The following is an 18,508-nucleotide window of genomic DNA, read 5'->3' as shown; positions in this document are numbered from 1 at the left end:
TATAGTAAGATTTAAGGTGACAAAGCTGAAATGGTAAATTGAAATTTCAGGTCAATTAGATGAAAATTGATGATTTTAGGTGTTGCTGACCTTTGACCTTTCGACAAAATTATTAATTTGTCTTCCCCATATTCTCATAATAAAGCATTCCTGAAGATTTGATGACAAAGCTCCAACGGTAAATTAGTTGTATGGCCCAGACAGACAGACAGACAGACAGACAGACAGATAGACAGACACACAGACGTGGTTGCAAAACCCCGTCTCCCGCTGCTCGGGGGATGGGTTAATTGGAGGCTCATCAAAAACCACAATCAATAGCGAATGAGACTGAATGATAATAAAATAAACTTCATTTATTCGTGTGATTTACACAGTGCAAGGATACAGTACGAGCAGTGGTAAAGTTGTTGTTCTAAACGAGTGATTAAACAAAGTGTGTAAACACGAGCTGTCTGCAGGTGGTGATCTGTCCCCAATCCCCTTCCTGAAACCAAAAGAAAACATCCGATATTTGGCCATCTACATGTTAAATATGCAAAGCTGGCATCATATTCGATTCATCCCCTTTGCCTGCCCTCCACATCCTCTCCCTCCGGTTTCGGTAACTCATACATTGGCCTTATTTAGAGATTTTGTTGAACTGGAGGGGGGCATTTTCCTTTGAAACAACCTCATTTTTTCCCCCATGTAACTTTTACCATCCACAGGCTGGACCCTCATAAGCACATTGGATGAAAACACAGCCCCACCAGAGGATAACACTTTTCCATGACGGTTACCTGGAAACTGTTTCTGCATTTAGGAATGGAATAAATCCCCAATGACAGACACGATTTATATTAGAAAGTGAGTCCGCAATGCATATCTGATGTTTCCCAGCTAACACAACACCGTTGGGCCAACGTTGGAGCAACGTCAGCCCTTACGTTGAACCAACGGTGTTGTGTTAGCTGGGTTCTCACCAGGTACAGGCTCATGACATCTCCATCTTCTCTCAACCGATACCGACATCAGGTGTATTCCACTCGGTATCGTGTGTCCAGGGTCATTCGGCCCAGCTTTGTTCTTATTCTCAACACAGTGGTTGTTTCTTTTCTCCGACCTGACCTTTAGAACCAGTAACCTATCTTAGACTCTTTTACATGGCAGCAACCGCCCCAGGTCTGGCCCTCCAGCCAGGAAACTTGCACCAGTGGGTAAAGGAGAATGGAGACCATGAGATAGGAGCGAAGATGTTCCGGTCAAATAGCCATGCATGCTCATTTGTGCCAACCATAGTGGAGAGGATAAAAGCATTGCGGAGGGTGGGCTGAGGGACTCGGCCATGTGGGCGGACGGGCCTGCTAGTCTGTCGAGATTGCTATCCGAGGCAGCCAAGGCAAGAGGTGGGCTGAAAGTGGGAGGCCAGAGATGACCAGTTCCGAGCAGCATGGCCAGACTCGTGGCATCCCTTTGCCTGGCAAACGAGCTCAGGTGTGCCACAAGCCGAGGGGCCCATGGCCCCGAGTCTCCTGCATTAGTCGTCATGCCCATGAATCGAGCGACTTCCGCCAAACACTCTCGAAATCCCAAGTTACGATAGTCTACGGCCACTGTGTAGGCCTCATAATAACCTGTATGCACAAGAAAGCGGCAGGAGGTCAGTCATTGCTCAAGGAGAAATATCCATAGAGTTGATGGGATAATATTGGGAGGAAAATAAGTGGATAATTGCAGGAATGACGGTTGTTGGTTAGTAAGGAGGAAGGAGAAGATCGGTTATGCAGAATGATCAAACCCACGGGATGGAACAAAGGGGGTAGTGTTATTATTAGGGCAAATACGAAAATAGTGGGGGGTGGGGGGGGGGGGGTAGGGGGAAGTGCAAAATGACTTACATTTTCCTCCCAAGGAGTTTAATGCCTTCAAATGATCCACGGTCATCTGCAGGATCTCTGCCTTCTCCAGCTTGCCCGAGGTCTGAAACAAATCGAGAGATTCGTGCACAAACCATTGCTGAGCTGGGGTAAACGGGTGAAGGGTTAGGGTTAGGGTTAGGAGAGGCAGGCAAGGGCAAGCAAAACCAGGGTCCTACTAATCACCGACCATCCCGACTGGGCAAGATAGGCCTACAGTTCCTGACTCATCATGTGCTAGTCTAGGCCATTCCTACAGAAAATACATGGATCACCTACTACTGATGGAGTTAGCATGTAAATCATAGTGAAAACCCCCATCTCGTATGGTACGAGCCATTTATGGGAACCGGTTAAAATCTCTATCATCGAAATGAAATATAGAAACAAACTATTTTATCAAATATCAGGAGAATAACCCATATAATTAATTTAATCATTCTGTTATAGTCATTGGGCCATCCGCCGCGCAGCACGAGACGGTCAAATTTTGTAAGCGCTTCCATGTTTCCTTACTTACCATTTGAGCTTTTGTCATCAAATTTTCAACAAACTTTTATTATGAGAATCTGGAGCATACTAATTAATACATTTTACTCTTCCCCCCCCCCCCCCCCCTCCTACGCCACCCAAGGTTGATGGAGGTTATGTTTTCATCCCTGTTTGTTTGCCTGTCTGCGAGCAGGATATTTACTCCCGCCAGGGAGTAATGCATTCGATCGTGTCCGTGTGTGTGTGTGTTCGTGTGTTTGTGAACAGGATATCTGGAAAAGTTCTGAACGGATTTGGATGAAAGTTGGTGGGATGATTGCCCTTGGGATAAGGAAGAATTGATTAGTTTTTGGTGAAGCTCAGGATATTATTCCGGATCCAGGAATTTTTTGAAGGATTGTTAACCATTGGAAGATAGGGCTCATTTTTTTTTAACATTGTCCTCTATATATTCTATATTTAATATTGTGATATGAAAATAGTTTTCATATTTGTTGTAAATGTAGTTTAAACTCATGGTTATGCGTTAGAGCGGTGTATTTTGTTAGCAGCGTAGTCTTCAAGGTTCCTTTTTTTTTCTTTCTAATAAAGACATATTCTGTCATTTTTAAAACCACAAAAATGTGTATTCGGTTTCCCCGTTTCATAAAATGTATCGTTTGATACGTATAATGCTTTAAAACTTTTTTTTTTTTTTTTTTTAAACCTCAGAAGAGATATCAACATTTACCTCAGCAAATGTCAATCGCGGTGTCAGTATTTGATGAACTTATAAAGACTTAGGTGAGTTATAAGTGTGACCAGCATGTGCACGGGATTCTTCCCAAAAGAATGAGTGGTCGCATTAGCTTGTACGACTTCAAATGAGCGAGTTTTGTTTTCACGTTTGGGCCAGTTTTACATGTTGTATCCCTAAGGAATGAAACGGAACGTTTTCCTGGCTTACAATTTTATTTGAAGTCACACATGCCTCAAAATACACTCACTTATGTAGAATTGTACGCTGAATCCGAAAATGTAAGTGAAATTGCCTTGTTTTTTTTAAACATTATCTTCTATATATTCTAAATATATATCTGTGCAGTGTCTGTCTTGTGTTGTCTTGTCTGGTGTTGTCACTGAACTACTCCCTCAAACTTTTGTGAAATCGTACTATTCCAACTTGGCCCACGGCGGGAGTATGCGCTCTACTGAGTGGCGTTCTAGTTCAAAAAGTTATGGACGGATTCAGACGAAACTTTGTGTAACAGTTGGGTGTGTGACAAGGAAGAATTGATTTGATTTTTGTGAAGATCTGAATCCACATACTACAATTTTTCAAAGTGATTCTTCATCGCAATTGAGAGATGGGGCCAAAACTACATATAACGTGATATTTCAAAAAGTTATGGACGACTGATGTCAAAATTAGGTGGATGAGTTTGTTTTGTTTGTTTTTGTATACAAGATCGAGGCTCGTGAAAGAGCTAACATTTATCACACAAAAAGTCAAACCGACACATAAAACACAAAATAAGGGGAGCGGCAGACAAGATGGGGAGAGAGGGGGAAGGACACAAACACAACATTTGAGAGCAGGGACAACGGGAGAAATGTGGGAGGGGGAGGGCTTTGGGGGAGGTGGGAGAGGTATAAAACATATGAACACTGCAAGGACTTCCAGGAAAGAAGCTGGAATTTCAAAAAAAAAAGTTGGGTAGGTGACAAGTACATCTTGGTTCAGTTCCGGATCCAGATCCAGCCTATTGCTGGGATACAAACCGTAAACTCTCCAGCCCAGTGGGGGTATGCCGAGTGCCGGTCTAGTTTTATTTTCCAAGAAGTTTAGTTTGAGTATAAAACGGAAGCGCATAAGAAGATACTGTGGCGGGCACATGGGGCAATAATTCCACGCACCAGAAGGTGGCGCGAGCGCCCAGGCGGGGACCGATGGCACATGCCCCGCCCTTCGAACGAGCGGCCACGCCCGGGGACTAGGCGTGGCCTCGGCACATATATGCGGGCTCTAAGCTCGAGCCCGCCCAGTGCTGCAGTTTCGAGCTTTCGCAATAAAGACTCTTTTGGGTTTAACAACGCGTTGTGGCCTACCTATTTGGCAAGCAAGTTGTGTGCGCAGCACCACACTTCACTGGTGACCCCGATTGGTTCAGCCGTTGCTGACCACCGAACGCACCATGGCTAACAACGCCATCACGGTAAAACTCCCAGAGTTTTGGGAAGCACAGGCCGACATGTGGTTCGTGCAGGCCGAAGCACAATTTCAGCTTCGAGGCATAACGGCGGACGAGACCCGTTACTACCACGTGGTCGCCGCCCTCGGGCCCGGCACTGCCGCCCGAGTCGTGTCCATCCTGCGGCACCCGCCGGCCGACCACAAGTACGGGGCGCTCAAACGTCTCCTTATCGCCACGTTCAGCCTCATGGAGATCGAACGGGCCGACCGCCTCCTGGACCTTCCCGAACTCGGCGACACACGACCATCCGTGCGGATGGATCATATGCTGTCGCTGCTGGGTGACCAAGCCCCGTATTTCTTATTCCGGGCGCTTTTCCTGCGCCAGCTACCGCTACAGGTACGCCTCGCGCTGGCCGGTTCCAACATAAGGGAACCCCGCGCCCTGGCCGTAGAGGCCGACAAGTTCTTCGCGGCTTGCGAAACGCGGTCGAGTTACGGTGCCGCCGTCGTGGTTCCTGAGGCAGATGCTACAGCGTCCCTCGTGGCCGCTGCTGCGCCCCGACCACCACCACCACCACCACCGCCACCGAGAGCACCGTGGCCGCCGCCGCCCCCGCCGCCGCAAGCTTGGTGCTATTTCCACGCCAGGTTCGGCCACAAGGCTAAGAAGTGTTGCCCGCCGTGCTCATTTGACAAGTCGGGAAACTACCGGGCCGGCGCTCGTTAGCGGCCCTGAGCGTCGGCCATTCCGGCAGCCTCCTATTCATCACGGACACCTTGTCCGGGTGCCGTTTCCTCTGCGATACAGGAGCGCAGGTAAGCGTCATCCCAGCCTACACGCCCGACAAGCGAACCGCGGGCCGGGGCCCCGCGTTGCTTGCCGCCAACGGTACACCCATCCGCACGTTCGGGAAGCGCTGCCTCTCCCTGCGGTTCAGAGGGCAGCGCTTTCAATGGTCGTTCGTGACTGCCAGCGTGCCAATGGCGTTGCTCGGTGCGGACTTCCTATGTGCGCATGGGTTGCTGGACGACGTGAAGCGCAGACGGCTCATCCAGGCCGAAACCTTTAGCTCGCTCGCTTGTTCGCTGAGCAGCTCGTTGAGCGGCTCACTGAGCGGCTCACCGAGCGGCTTGCCAAGCGGCTTGCTGGACGGTTCCGTCCCAGCGAGTTTAAGTTGCACGCTTCCGGCAGCGGACGACTTTACCCGCCTCCTCGCCAGTTTCCCGGCCCTCACGCGGCCCACCTTCTCAGCGGTGGCCATTAATCACGGGATGGAGCATCACATCCCCACAGTCGGGCCGCCGGTCTATGCCCGGGCACGCCGACTCGAGCCTACGAAGCTCGCCGTGGCGAAAGCGGAGTTCGCCACGCTGGAGCGGCTGGGGATCGTGCGGCGCTCCAACAGCGCTTGGGCTTCCCCGCTGCACATCGTGCCGAAGCCCGGCGGGGGATGGCGGCCGTGCGGGGACTACCGCCTGCTCAACGATGCCACCACCCCCGACCGCTACCCCGTCCCACACATTCAGGACTTTTCCGCCCGGTTGGCCAACACGACCGTGTTTTCAAAGGTGGACCTCATCCGGGGCTACCATCAGGTCCCCGTCCAACCGGACGACGTCCCGAAGATGGCCGTCATCACCCCTTTCGGCCTCTTCGAATTCCTCAGGACCCCCCTTCGGGTTGAAGAATGCGGCTCAGGCGTTCCAGCGGCTTATGGATAGCGTCTTGCGTGACTTAACTTTCCTGTTCGTCTACCTGGACGACATCCTAGTCACGAGCGCGTCCCGGGAGGACCACCTGCTCCACCTCTGCACGCTTTTCGAATGCCTGGGCCAGCATGGCCTAATCATCAACCCTGCCAAGTGCCGTTTCGGCGTCGCCACCATCGACTTCTTGGGGCACCGCATCACTGAGCACGGGGCCGTCCCTTTACCGGCCAAGGTGGAGGCGGTCAGGGATTTCCCGTGGCCCCGCACGATCAAGGGGCTCCAGGAGTTCCTGGGCATGGTAAACTTTTACCACCGCTTCGTGCCCCACGTCACCCGGCTCCTCCGCCCCTTGCACGAGGCCCTTCGGGGAAAGCCGGGCAAAGGTGACATTGCATGGTCGGAGCCGATGGCTGCGGCGTTCGCGGGCGCAAAGCTGGCTCTGGCCGACGCCACCATGCTGGCGCACCCGGCGCCCGATGCACCGATCGCCCTCACCACTGACGCGTCGGACTACGCGGTGGGCGCGGTGCACGAGCAATGGGTGCGTGGTGCTTGGCATCCACTGGCGCTTTTCAGCCGGCAGCTTCGCCCGCACGAACGGCAGTACAGCACCTTCGACCGCGAGTTGCTCGGGCTCCACCTGGCGGTCCGACACTTCACCCATCTGCTGGAGGGCCGCCCGTTCACGGCCTTCGTTGACCACAAGCCCCTTGTGTTCGCGATGGCCAAGGTTGCCGAGCCATGGTCGGCACGGCAGCAGCGCCACCTCTCTGCCGTGTCCGAGTACACGACGGACCTCCGTCACGTGGCGGGTAAGGACAACCCGGTGGCGGATTGCCTTTCCCGGTCCGTCGTGCACGCGGTCCACCTCGGGGTCGACTATGCCCGGATGGCGGAGGCCCAGACCGCCGACCCCGGCATCCAGGCCTTGCGGACCGCCGTCACGGGCCTCCGCGTCACCGAGGTGCCGTTCGACGCCGTGGGCACAGCCCTCCTATGCGACGTCTCCCTCGGCCCGCCTCGCCCCATCGTGCCCGCTGGCTGGCAGCGCCCGGTGTTCGACGCCATCCACGGCCTGTCCCACCCTGGCGCGAGGGCATCCCAGAAACACGTCGGGGCGAAGTTCGTCTGGCATGGCCTCAGGAAGGACGTCCGCGACTGGGCCAGGACGTGCCTCACATGCCAGCGCGCAAAGATCCACCGCCACACCCAGGCACCGTTGGCCCCGTTTATGGTGCCTGAGCGGCGGTTCGACCATGTGCACGTCGACTTGGTGGGACCTCTGCCCCCCTCGCGAGGTTTCACCCACCTCCTCACCATGGTGGACCGCACCACGCGGTGGCCGGAGGCCGTCCCATTGGCGGCGACGTCTGCGGCTGAGGTGGCGCAAGCCTTTATCGCCACTTGGGTTGCCCGGTTCGGTGCCCCCTCGGACATCTCGTCCGACCGCGGCCCCCAGTTCACCTCGGAGCTCTGGGCCGCGGTGGCGCAAGGGCTCGGGGTGAAGCTACACCACACCACGGCCTACCACCCCCAGGCCAATGGCCTGTGCGAGCGCTTTCATTGCTCCATGAAGGCCACGCTCCGGGCCAGCCTCCGCGATGGCGGCTGGGTCGACAGGCTCCCCTGGGTCCTGCTGGGCCTCAGGACGGCGCCCAAGGACGACCTGCACGCGTCCTCGGCAGAGTTGGTCTTCGGGCAACCACTGCGGGTACCGGGTGAATTTATCCCCGACTCCATGGCTCGTTGGTCCGCGGCGCAACAGCACTCCGCCCTTCAGGAGACCGCCCGGAGGTTCGTCCCGGTGCCAACGGCACACCACGGTTGCCCGCCTTCCCACATCGCCCCAGAGCTTCGCACGGCAAAGTACGTGTTCATCCGGCATGACGACCACCGGGCACCGCTACGGCCCCCGTATGACGGGCCCTTCCGCGTGCTGGAGACCGGGGTCAAATTTTTCACGGTCGACATCGGCGGTGCCCCGGATCGCATTTCCGTGGACCGCCTCAAACCGGCCCACCTCGATCCGGACCACCCCCCGCCAGCAGCTCTGCCTCTGTGTCGGGGCCGTCCCCCGGCGGTCGGACCCCCGGCACCCCCGCCAGCAGCTCTGCCTCCGCATCGAGGCCGCCTCCCGGCAGTCGGACCCCCGGCTCCCCTCAGCCCCGCCGGCCCGCTGCCCCCCAGCCCTGTACCCATCGCCAGGGGGCGTTTCGGCCGGGTCATCCGGCTTCCCCGCAAACTCACCCTTCAGGTGCGCGGGAGTTCTGGGGGGGCGCGTGTGGCGGGCACATGGGGCAATAATTCCGCGCACCAGAAGGTGGCGCGAGCACCCAGGCGGGACCGATGGCACATGCCCCGCCCTTCGACCGAGCAGCCACGTCCGGAGACTAGGCGTGGCCTCGGCACATATATGCGGGCTCTAAGCTCGAGCCCGCCCAGTGCTGCAGTTTCGAGCTTTCGCAATAAAGACTCTTTTGGGTTTAACAACGCGTTGTGGCCTACCTCTTTGGCAAGCAAGTTGTGTGCGCAGCACCACACTTCAATACTAAACATATCCTATACTGTACTTGTTTATGTATTATCCCATCACAAGGAAGAGTACATGTCCCCAATAATTGGAAAACTTTAAGATAATATTTCAATTTAAATCATTTCATGGATTTAAAAAAAGGTTAATTGTGTTGCACTCTTGGTTTCACTCAGAGCAAAATCCAAAGCTCTTAGAATCATTGGAATCTCCCGCGATGAAGCTGATTCTGAGGGCCTTTCACTCTCTCACCACAGGCAGATCGGTGGACTTTTTGTCTTCTACCGACTCCTCTCCGGCCTTGCTCCCCCAGCTCTATCTGTGCTCTGTCCCCCAAATATTCCTTCAAGTCGCACAAAAACTGCCAGCAACCATCTTGTGGTGAAATTGCCAAAAATCAATACTCTCTGCTCACCTTCACTCTTTCTTTTCTCTTTTCTCCCACCGCTGGAACAAACTCCCTCACTCTCTTCAATCCCTCTCGTCCCTCCAGGTCTTTAAAACAGCTGTTCACCACCATCTCTTATCTTCCCCAATCCAAAACCTTGATCTTTTCTACCCCCGTTAAAAAACCCAAATCCACGTCTTTCAATCTCCGACTTCATTCCTGAAATTCCTCGTGGTGTCAAATTGTTTTATACCGTGTACCCCTTCCCTCCCCCCTGCCCCCAGCCCTCTCCCTTCCACAGATCTCCCGATGTCCCTGTTCTCTACTGTTGTGCTTGTGTGCTTCCCTCTCTCTCCCCATCTTGTCTCCCACTCTTTATTTTATGTTTTATGTGTCCGTTTATGTTTTCTGTGTTTAATGTGCTAGCTCTTACATGAGCCTCGATGTTGTATCCCCAAAAAAAAAAAAAGGTTGGTGGTAAAAATCCAGCTGACTGCCCCCACCCCCTCCATGCCCCCATCATCGTTTGAATTCTCCAGGTTTGATTCCCGACCTGACTATAAACTGTTCTTTTGGTGTTCACTCAACTTACCTTATAAAGATCTACTGGAGCCAGCGGTTTGTAAGCCTTATAGCAATAGCAATGTTCATGACATGAATTCAAATAACCATACACCAAGGAAATCATTGGGGGTGGGGAAGGGTGAAGTGGGGTTAACCTTTGAGAAAATGGCCCTCCTTGAGGCTAAGAGGTTTTCTGAGGTCAAAGCTGTGATTAAAGGCAACGAGAAGAGAGTTTCAAAAAAAAAAATTGTCGCAAAAAGTAAAAATAGATGATGAAAAAAGGGGATGAGGTGGCTCGTTTGACGTTCATATCTGAGCACAGCTATTGAGATCCAGGGTTCGAATCCGGTACACTGTTTTGGATTGTCCACTCTTTTGTCTTGTTTTTTGTATACAAGATCGAGGCTCGTGAAAGAGCTAACATCAATCACAAAAAAGACAATCGGACACACAAACCATACAATAAAGGGAGCGGGAGACAAGATGGGGAGAGAGAGAGGGAAGCACACAAGTACAATAGCACAGAACAGGGACAACGGAAGATCTGTGGGTGGAAGAGGGCTTGGGGGGAGGAGGCATGGGAAGGCGGGGGGGGGGGGGGGTGGGAAACGTATAAAACACATGGACACTGCTAGAACTTCCAGGGAAGAGTGAAGTCGGGATTTTAAACAAAAAAAGTGGATCTGGGGTGAATTAATGGGGGTAGGAGAGATCAAGGTTTTGGATGGGGCAAGACAAGAGATGGTGGTGAACAGCTGTTTTAAAGAGGTCTTTACAAATTTTAAAGAGGGTCAAATTTCACCAGAAGAGGTCTGTTGTCTATGTTAAATGAAATTGAGCAAAGGCCGCGTGCCCTCACTGGGACTTGTTTTGTGTGGTTTTGCAGTACGTATTTAGTAGACATACTCCCAATCTAATTGTACATACTTTATAGGGGTATTCGATGGAAAAAAGATAACATGTAAAAATGGCAGTCTCCGTTGGCAAATGATGTGTGGACAAACAGACAGGCAACCAAATAAACAAACAAACAAAACATGAAATATGTCGTGCATAGCACGATACTTGCGAAATCCCTAAAATAAGTTGGTGCCCTATGGTAACCTCAAAATACGTAGTGGTTGAATTCAGTGATCTGGTATGCAAATCCTCTTAAAATTTAAAGTCAATCGGATGAAAATTGAGGATTTTAGAAATCTGGCCTATGTTGAACTTTTGGCCTATGTTGACCTCAAAAATACTTGGTGGTTGAATTCAGTGTCCAATATGCAAATAATCTTAAAATTTCAAGTTGATCGGATGAAAATTGAGGATTTTAGAAATTAGGCCTATGTTGACCTTTTGGCCTATGTTGACCTAAAATATAATTGGTGATTGAATTCAGTGACCAGATATGCAAATCCTCTTCAAATTTCAAGTTAATTGGTTGAAAATTGAGGATTTTAGAAATCTGGCCTATGTTGACCTTTTGGCCTATGTGACCTCAAAAATACTTGGTGGTTGAATTCAGTGTCCAATATGCAAATAATCTTAAAATTTCAAGTTGATCGGATGAAAATTGAGGATTTTAGAAATCTGGCCTATGTTGAACTTTTGGCCTATGTTGACCTCAAAAATACTTGGTGGTTGAATTCAGTGTCCAATATGCAAATAATCTTAAAATTTCAAGTTGATCGGATGAAAATTGAGGATTTTAGAAATTAGGCCTATGTTGACCTTTTGGCCTATGTTGACCTAAAATATAATTGGTGATTGAATTCAGTGACCAGATATGCAAATCCTCTTCAAATTTCAAGTTAATTGGTTGAAAATTGAGGATTTTAGAAATCTGGCCTATGTTGACCTTTTGGCCTATGTGACCTCAAAAATACTTGGTGGTTGAATTCAGTGTCCAATATGCAAATAATCTTAAAATTTCAAGTTGATCGGATGAAAATTGAGGATTTTAGAAATTAGGCCTATGTTGACCTTTTGGCCTATGTTGACCTAAAATATAATTGGTGATTGAATTCAGTGACCAGATATGCAAATCCTCTTCAGATTTCAAGTTAATTGGATGAAAATTGAGGATTTTAGAAATCTGGCCTATGTTGACCTTTTGGTCCATGTTGACCTCAAAAATACTTGGTGGTTGGATTCAGTGTCCAGATATGCAAATCCTCTTAAAATTTCCAGTTAATCGGATGAAAATTGCGAATTTTAGAAATAAGGCCTATGTTGACCTTTTGGCCTATGTTGACCTAAAATATAATTGGTGATTGAATTCATTGACCAGATATGCAAATCCTCTTCAAATGTCAAGCTAATTGGATGAAAATTGAGGATTTTAGAAATTTGGGTTATGTTGACCCTTTGGCCTATGTTGACCTCAAAAATAGTTGGGGGATTAATTTAGTGACCGGATATGCAATTCTGCTTCAAATTTCAAGTCAATCGGATGAAAAATGAGCATTTTATAAGTCCGACAAAGTTGGTGACCTTTAGCCTATGTTGACTTATTGACCTTTTGACCCTAAAAACAATATGCTTCTTGCTTATGGCCAACTGTACCATTTGGTGATGTTTCGTGAAGATGGTTGAAAATTGTGACCTGTAGGCGACTGACAGACAGACAGACAGACCGAATAACGCACAAGACCAAACAATATACTGTACTTGAAATCTTTTCGATTTTCGCAAGTAACAAAGACAGACAAGAAAGACGTTATGTAGAGCATGATACTTGCGGAATCCTTCAAACAAATTTGACCTTAAAATATTTGATGGTTGAATTAATTGACCAAATATACAAATCTTCCAACTTCAAGTCAATCGGATGAAAATTGACTATTTTAGAAATTCGGCCGATGTTAACCTTTTGACCGTTAGACCTCAAAAATAATTGGTGGTTGAATTCAGTGACCTGTCATGCAATTACTGCTCAAATTTTAAGTCAATTGGATGAAAATTTAGGGTTTTATAAATGTCACCTAAGTTGTTGACCTTTGGCCTATGTTGACCTTTTGGCCGATGTTGACCTAAAAAATAAGTGGGGGTTGAAATCAGTGACCTGTTTTGCGAATCTTCTTCAAATTTCAAGTCAATTGGATGAAAATTGAGGATTTTAGAAAAAAGACAAATTGGTTGACCTTTGGCCTATGTTGACCATTTGACCTTTTGACCGCAAAATCAATAGGCTTCCAACTTCATCATGTGGTGATGTTTTGTGAAAATCGGTTTAATATGGTGACATGTAGGAGATTGACATACAGACAGACAGACAGACAGACAGACAGAGACAGAATAACACACGTGACCATCCAATATACTTCACCAATCTTCGATTTTTGCAAGTAAAGAGACAAACGGACCAAAACGGAATACCCTCTCCTCTGGGGATGGGCAACCAGAGCGGCCCTCGATAGAGCACACACCTCCGCCAGGCTGAATGAACAGTTTACATTTTGTATCCACTGATAGACCGGATCTGGATTCCGACCTGAACGAAAATCGAATCGGCTTGTTCTTGTCGTCTAACCAACTCATCCACCAAGTTTTGTCATCAGTCATCCACAACTTTTTGAAATATCGAGCGATATATCGTTTTTGGCCCTATCACTCAATGGTGAAAAATCACTTATAAAACCAAAACATTATCGTATCCGGATTCGGATCTTCACAAAAATCGAATATATTTGTTTTTGTCAGATACCAAACCTGTCCACAAAGTTTAGTCCGAATCCGTCCACAGCTTTTTGAGATATCCTGTTCACAAACAAACAAACATCCAGACAGACAGACAGACGTGAAAAGATAACATCCATCGGTGACAGAGGTAACTAAACAGATTTTTCACGACATCCTTTACCAGCATATAATACTGGACATGGACAAGCCTTGTGCAGCACGTTTATAGTTTACAAATTATGACTCTGCCGGGGTTTAAACCCCCGACCCTCCCAGACTCATAGCGGACGCTCTAACCATTCATTACTCCATAGGGTCTGCATTTACTGCAGGAAAAGTTCCAGTTAACGAGCGCTGGTGATCGCTGAACAAAATGAAAACTCCAGTGCCAGGACCAGGAGAGAGCTGCACAACCACGTGGGTAGACCCTTTCCCAGGTGGCTAGACCCCTTCAACATTCCCTTTCGCACCTGTTTCTCACCCGCCATGGGAACTAGACGGCGCAGCTCTGCAAGGCTGCTGTTGATGCGATCTCGTCGCCGTTTCTCGATGATCTAAGGCAAGGGAAGCAAGAGACGTGGGGGAAGGTGAGAGATGAAACGAAGTTGTCACGGCGGAAGGACAGGTTTAGGAAGTGGATATCGCTTAAGGTAACTACCTACCCCCCGACGCCGCTTCCTAGCAACGCCCTGGGTGAGGTTTCTCGGGAAGGTCATTCCATCATGTCTGCAAACAGAAAAGTTTTTTTTTTAAAGCTCGATCTCAAGAAAGGTGTTGGAGTGCAGGCTCTGCCCAAGTGCACCGTCCTTACCCAACAAATCCAACCTCTTCCTCCGAAACACTGCCCTCTAACTCGCTCTCCGAGCTCGACTCCTGGCTCGTCCTCTTCATGTCGGATCTGAAACAGCCAGTCCAGCTCGGAATGACGGAGATCCGCAGGTCTCCTGAGACGTTCTCCCAGCGTTTGAGTAATTAGGAACTTGGTCTACCGAAATGGTCAGTGCGCCAGTAGGAGGGAATGACAATGATGCTCCACCCGCCCGAATCAGCGCTGCATGCAGGAACCTCTTGGAATGGTGGGGTGGTGGCGTGGGCGGGGCACATGAGGATTATGCGTTTTGTGGTTGCGCTCGGAGGATTGTGGGCTTGGTTTGGCAGAGCATGAGCTGTAATCAGAGACTGAAGGCGTGATTGTGTTGTGCGTGTATATATCGTGGATATAGATTGTAGATTAAACGTGTAAGGTGACATTAAGGACAGTGCGTGGAATAGCGGGGGTTGTTGCATCGCGGTGGGAGTGTATGCGGTCACGAATGACGATACCCCGATTGTAGAGCGATGGGGAGTCCAGTACTGCATCATGCCCCTTGGGGTCTGTTTCTCACTATGCCGGGGGCTTTGTGCAGACGCAACGTAACCCGATCTGCGTGTGAGTGCCTCACCCAGTAGCACGCCAAGCGTGCCCATCCCGAGATCAGCAGTAGACCTACTATATAAACACAGAAAGAGGAGAGATAAACTCCACTAGACTCACGTGGAGCAGAAGACCCTGGAACGGGATGCCCAGTTTGGTCACTGAGTGTGGATCTCGCTGTTCACTCGTGCAATCAATTTGTACAATCCACGCACCGTGTGTTCTGGGTGTGCAGACACCTCCCCGGCCACCATAATCATCCTAACATGACTTTAAACACCCACCACTTCCTATATTAACAGGTCAATGTACCAAAACATCACCTGTGAGGGTCCTCTGACCAGAGAGGGGCAGCTGGTAACGTCAATACAATGAATATAAATATTTCTGGTGAGGTCTCCACGGGCGGTGACCATGGGTCACCACACACAAGGAAGATGTACGATGGCCACGTGGAGTTTCATGGGTTTACGTCAGCACTTGTATTGGAGAGCGTTGCTTCTGCCCCAAAGCCATCAGCAGAACAAAATGGTCAACTTGAACCTTTTGAGAAAACTTACCAACCATGCAGCCAAAGGACACCGGAGAGAGAGAGAGAGAGAGAGAGAGAGAGAGAGAGAGAGAGAGAGAGAAAGAGAAAGAGAAAGAGAAAGAGAAAGAGAAAGAGAAAGAGAAAGAGAAAGAGAAAGAGAAAGAGAAAGAGAAAGAGAAAGAGAAAGAGAAAGAGACAGAACCAGAGAATGAGGATGCGATCTATTGTTGAGCACAGGACAGTTGACTCCCTAGTTTGGAAACATGTGATGCTAAACAGACTCACTTCTTCTGATGGTCTGGAAACACCAGCAATGTCCTCCTGGTGAGTGGCAACTAGGGAGAGGAAAGTAACTGCATGGGATGTGGAAAAGCTGGAAACTTGGAACATGAGCTACAGGAGAGTTTAATGGCAAGAGATGGAGGTTTTTGTCCAAAAAACAGTCGAACAGAATGGGGCAGTGGGTGGAAAGTAATGCAATCACACAGGATAGCCGCCTTAAAACCCCCTAATAATGTGTGAATCATAGTCCAATATATTCATACCTGATTGCTCATGATACATGTCCTTATGGAAACCTCAATAGTTCCTAAAAGCTCCATGTGTGGGAGTGGAACAGTCCTGTAAGTTAGGAGTCCTTGCCCTATGAAGATCTCCCTATCATGTAGCTGGTGGGGTGGTCGTGCCCCGGCGACCCCTGCATTGTTTCCTTACCCGAAGGGGAGTGGAAATGGCCCAGCGGCACTTTGTGCTAAATTTGTGGGGCATTTAAACCAATCCGGGTTATCCGTGAGGGTGCTGTAACAAACAGGTGGGTCGGCACGGGCTGCCAACCATGCCCAATGCTGGCGGGCTGCCTGCTGCGGCGCGACTCGGACGTGGGAACACGCTGGAGCGGCCAGTCCCAGGCATTAGCGGCACCGGGCGCCAAGAGGTTAACGACCGGCCATTCTTCCCTGCTTGGCCATCCGTCAACGTCTGGCTGAGAACGAGCCAAATGAAAGGCTTGGCCGCCGTTACCGCATGCAATGCACCCGCAAGGCGTGCTACGAGACTGTCGGGGGTGACGCCTCCTGTATCCTCTGCCTCCGACATCCTCTACATCCAGCATCTCCAGCACCAGCACTCTCCACCTCCCAAATCCGCACCCTGCACCATCCTCAACTGAAGCATCTCAAGCAACTTCTACTTCCTACACCTGCATCCTCTGCCTCCGACATCCTCTACATCCAGCATCTCCAGCACCAGCACTCTCCGCCTCCCAAATTCGCGCCCTGCACTATCCTCAACTGAAGCATCTCAAGCAACTTCTACCTCCTAAACCTGTATCCTCTGCCTCCGACATCCTCTACATCCAGCATCTCCAGCACCAGCACTCTCCGCCTCCCAAATCCGCGCCCTGCACCATCCTCAGCTGAAGCATCTCAAGCAACTTCTACCTCCTACACCTCCATCCTCTGCCTCCAATATCCTCTACATCCAGCATCTCCAGCACCAGCACTCTCCACCTCCCAAATCCATGCCCTGCACCATCCTCAACTGAAGCATCTCAAGCAACGTCTACTTTCTACACCTGCATCATCTGCCTCCAGCACTTGCATCCTCTGCCCCCTGAACCTGCTGCTTCCTGCACACTCTTCTTCCAGCATTCCCTGCCTCCCACACGGACGGTGGGAAATGGATACAATAAAATAAATAAAATGGTTAATTCAGCAAAAAGGAGAAAAAGAGAAAACAGAAAAAATACGAGTGTGTAAATGTTAATTAAAGACCCTCCATTATAACCTTTTTCTCTATTCTCCAAGATTTTCATTATTTTTCAATTTATTTTCAGCTTTCAATTCTTCTGCTTAGCAAATAGAGTTGCTTATGCAAGAACAACGTTTGGAGTAAGCCATAACCATTGTTTTGCTTAGTACAAGCTTAAATACACGTTATTTGATGAGATACACAGTTTGTGAATTAGAATCGTGAACTGCACTCAAAACGTGCAAAACATGCTCAGGACACGCTTTTTTGTGAAAAAAAACCTTAATGGTTGGTAGAAAACCTGACTACCCTCAACTCCACATACCTGTTACATACATACAAACATGCATACATACATACATACATACATACCCGATCCAATGTACCATACTTTGTTGCAGACCGTTGGTGCTGCCAAAGCAGTTTATTGGCCAAGGGTCTTGGGCAGTTTGCCATCCCTCTCCCAGCAGTAGATAGGGCAGGAATTTTGAATTTGTTCATGGTGCTATCTCACCTACACTTCGCAAAGGAAACCGTGTAATATTTAACGTCTTCCAGCTAATGCCGGCACACGGAATGCCAGTTTAACGTCCATCTGTAGGCAACCAACAGACAAACAGACAGGATAACGCACAAGACCAACCGATCAACCAACCCTACCCTTAAGCCCCAGTCACACCGGGCCTGCGACCAGATTACGACCTAGCTGCGACCGAAAATTTTGTGAATCGCGGGCAAATCGTAGAAAGAGCGCGCGACTGGTCGCAGAGGTCGTGGGTGATCGCCAGAGCAAAATCAGTCGCAGCAAGGTCGATGGTCATGTTCAAAACTCTGACCTGCGATTCCAAATCGTAAGAGGTCGCAGACAGGTCTTACATGGTCGTATCACCAGTCGCGCATGGACGCACCACCAGTCGTGGGTCAAGTAGTCGCACGATTGGTCGTGCTACTGGTCCTGCCACCTGACGATTGGTGGTGCCACCTGCCTTTCAACCTCAAGATCGATCCTGCGAGCGTTCGCAGGTCGCCACGATTGATTGTCCGAGCGGTCGCAAGTCGCCACGATTGACCGTACGATTGGTCGCTGATCGCCACCACTATTCGCACGATTACCTACGATTGAACTTGCGATCGATCTTCTCCAATCGTTGGTGATCGCACAACCACACGTACCACCAATCGTACGATGACCCCTGCGACCAATCGCTGTTTGCGATCGCGTAGCAAACATTGACGATTGGTCGTACCTCGGCCAGATTGCCATCAATCGCACGATCCAGAAATCGTACGATCCAGTGTGACTGAGGCCTAAACCTAAACTAATACATACCTGTACTTGGGGTTATGCTTACACATTGTAAGTCATAACAAACCGTGCTTCATATGTAG

General features: G+C 49.6%; 1 protein-coding gene across 3 annotated transcripts; it reads right to left on the bottom strand.

Annotated features, from left to right (window-relative positions):
* Positions 1–335: 335 nt before the first annotated feature.
* LOC137438686 (hairy/enhancer-of-split related with YRPW motif protein 1) lies at positions 336–15,969 on the bottom strand. Of its 3 annotated transcripts, XR_013621160.1 has the most exons (6): positions 14,236–14,497; positions 14,087–14,150; positions 13,895–13,978; positions 1,881–1,962; positions 966–1,616; positions 336–882 (listed from the first exon to the last, which is right to left on the bottom strand). XR_013621160.1 is itself a non-coding variant. In XM_068133935.2 (5 exons), the coding sequence occupies exons 1-5, from the start codon at positions 14,313–14,315 to the stop codon at positions 1,132–1,134; spliced, it is 795 nt and encodes a 264-aa protein (XP_067990036.1). In that variant the 5' UTR covers positions 14,316–14,497; the 3' UTR covers positions 336–1,131. The 3 variants fall into 3 exon arrangements, 2 of the variants coding, with proteins under 2 accessions (XP_067990036.1, XP_067990037.1); XM_068133935.2 differs by having other exon boundaries at positions 336–1,616; XM_068133936.2 differs by lacking the exons at positions 14,087–14,150; positions 14,236–14,497 and adding an exon at positions 15,916–15,969 and having other exon boundaries at positions 336–1,616.
* Positions 15,970–18,508: the final 2,539 nt, after the last annotated feature.

The sequence above is a fragment of the Myxine glutinosa genome, chromosome 13 (genome assembly GCF_964187855.1).
Source record: "Myxine glutinosa chromosome 13, kmMyxGlut1.1, whole genome shotgun sequence".
Taxonomy (NCBI): Eukaryota; Metazoa; Chordata; class Myxini; order Myxiniformes; family Myxinidae; genus Myxine; species Myxine glutinosa.
This window is presented reverse-complemented; position numbering and strand designations above follow the sequence as displayed.

What these genes read in the sequence shown, in the direction of transcription:
- LOC137438686 (XM_068133935.2), bottom strand. Translation starts at nt 14,315, where the DNA reads ATGAAGAGGACGAGCCAGGAGTCGAGCTCGGAGAGCGAGTTAGAGGGC. An exon ending in GAAGAGGTTGGATTTGTTGG is followed by an intron (nt 14,151 to 14,235) that starts GTAAGGACGGTG and finishes TTCTGTTTGCAG; the next exon opens with ACATGATGGAATGACCTTCC. An exon ending in AAACTCCTTGGGAGGAAAAT is followed by an intron (nt 1,617 to 1,880) that starts GTAAGTCATTTT and finishes TTGTGCATACAG; the next exon opens with GTTATTATGAGGCCTACACA.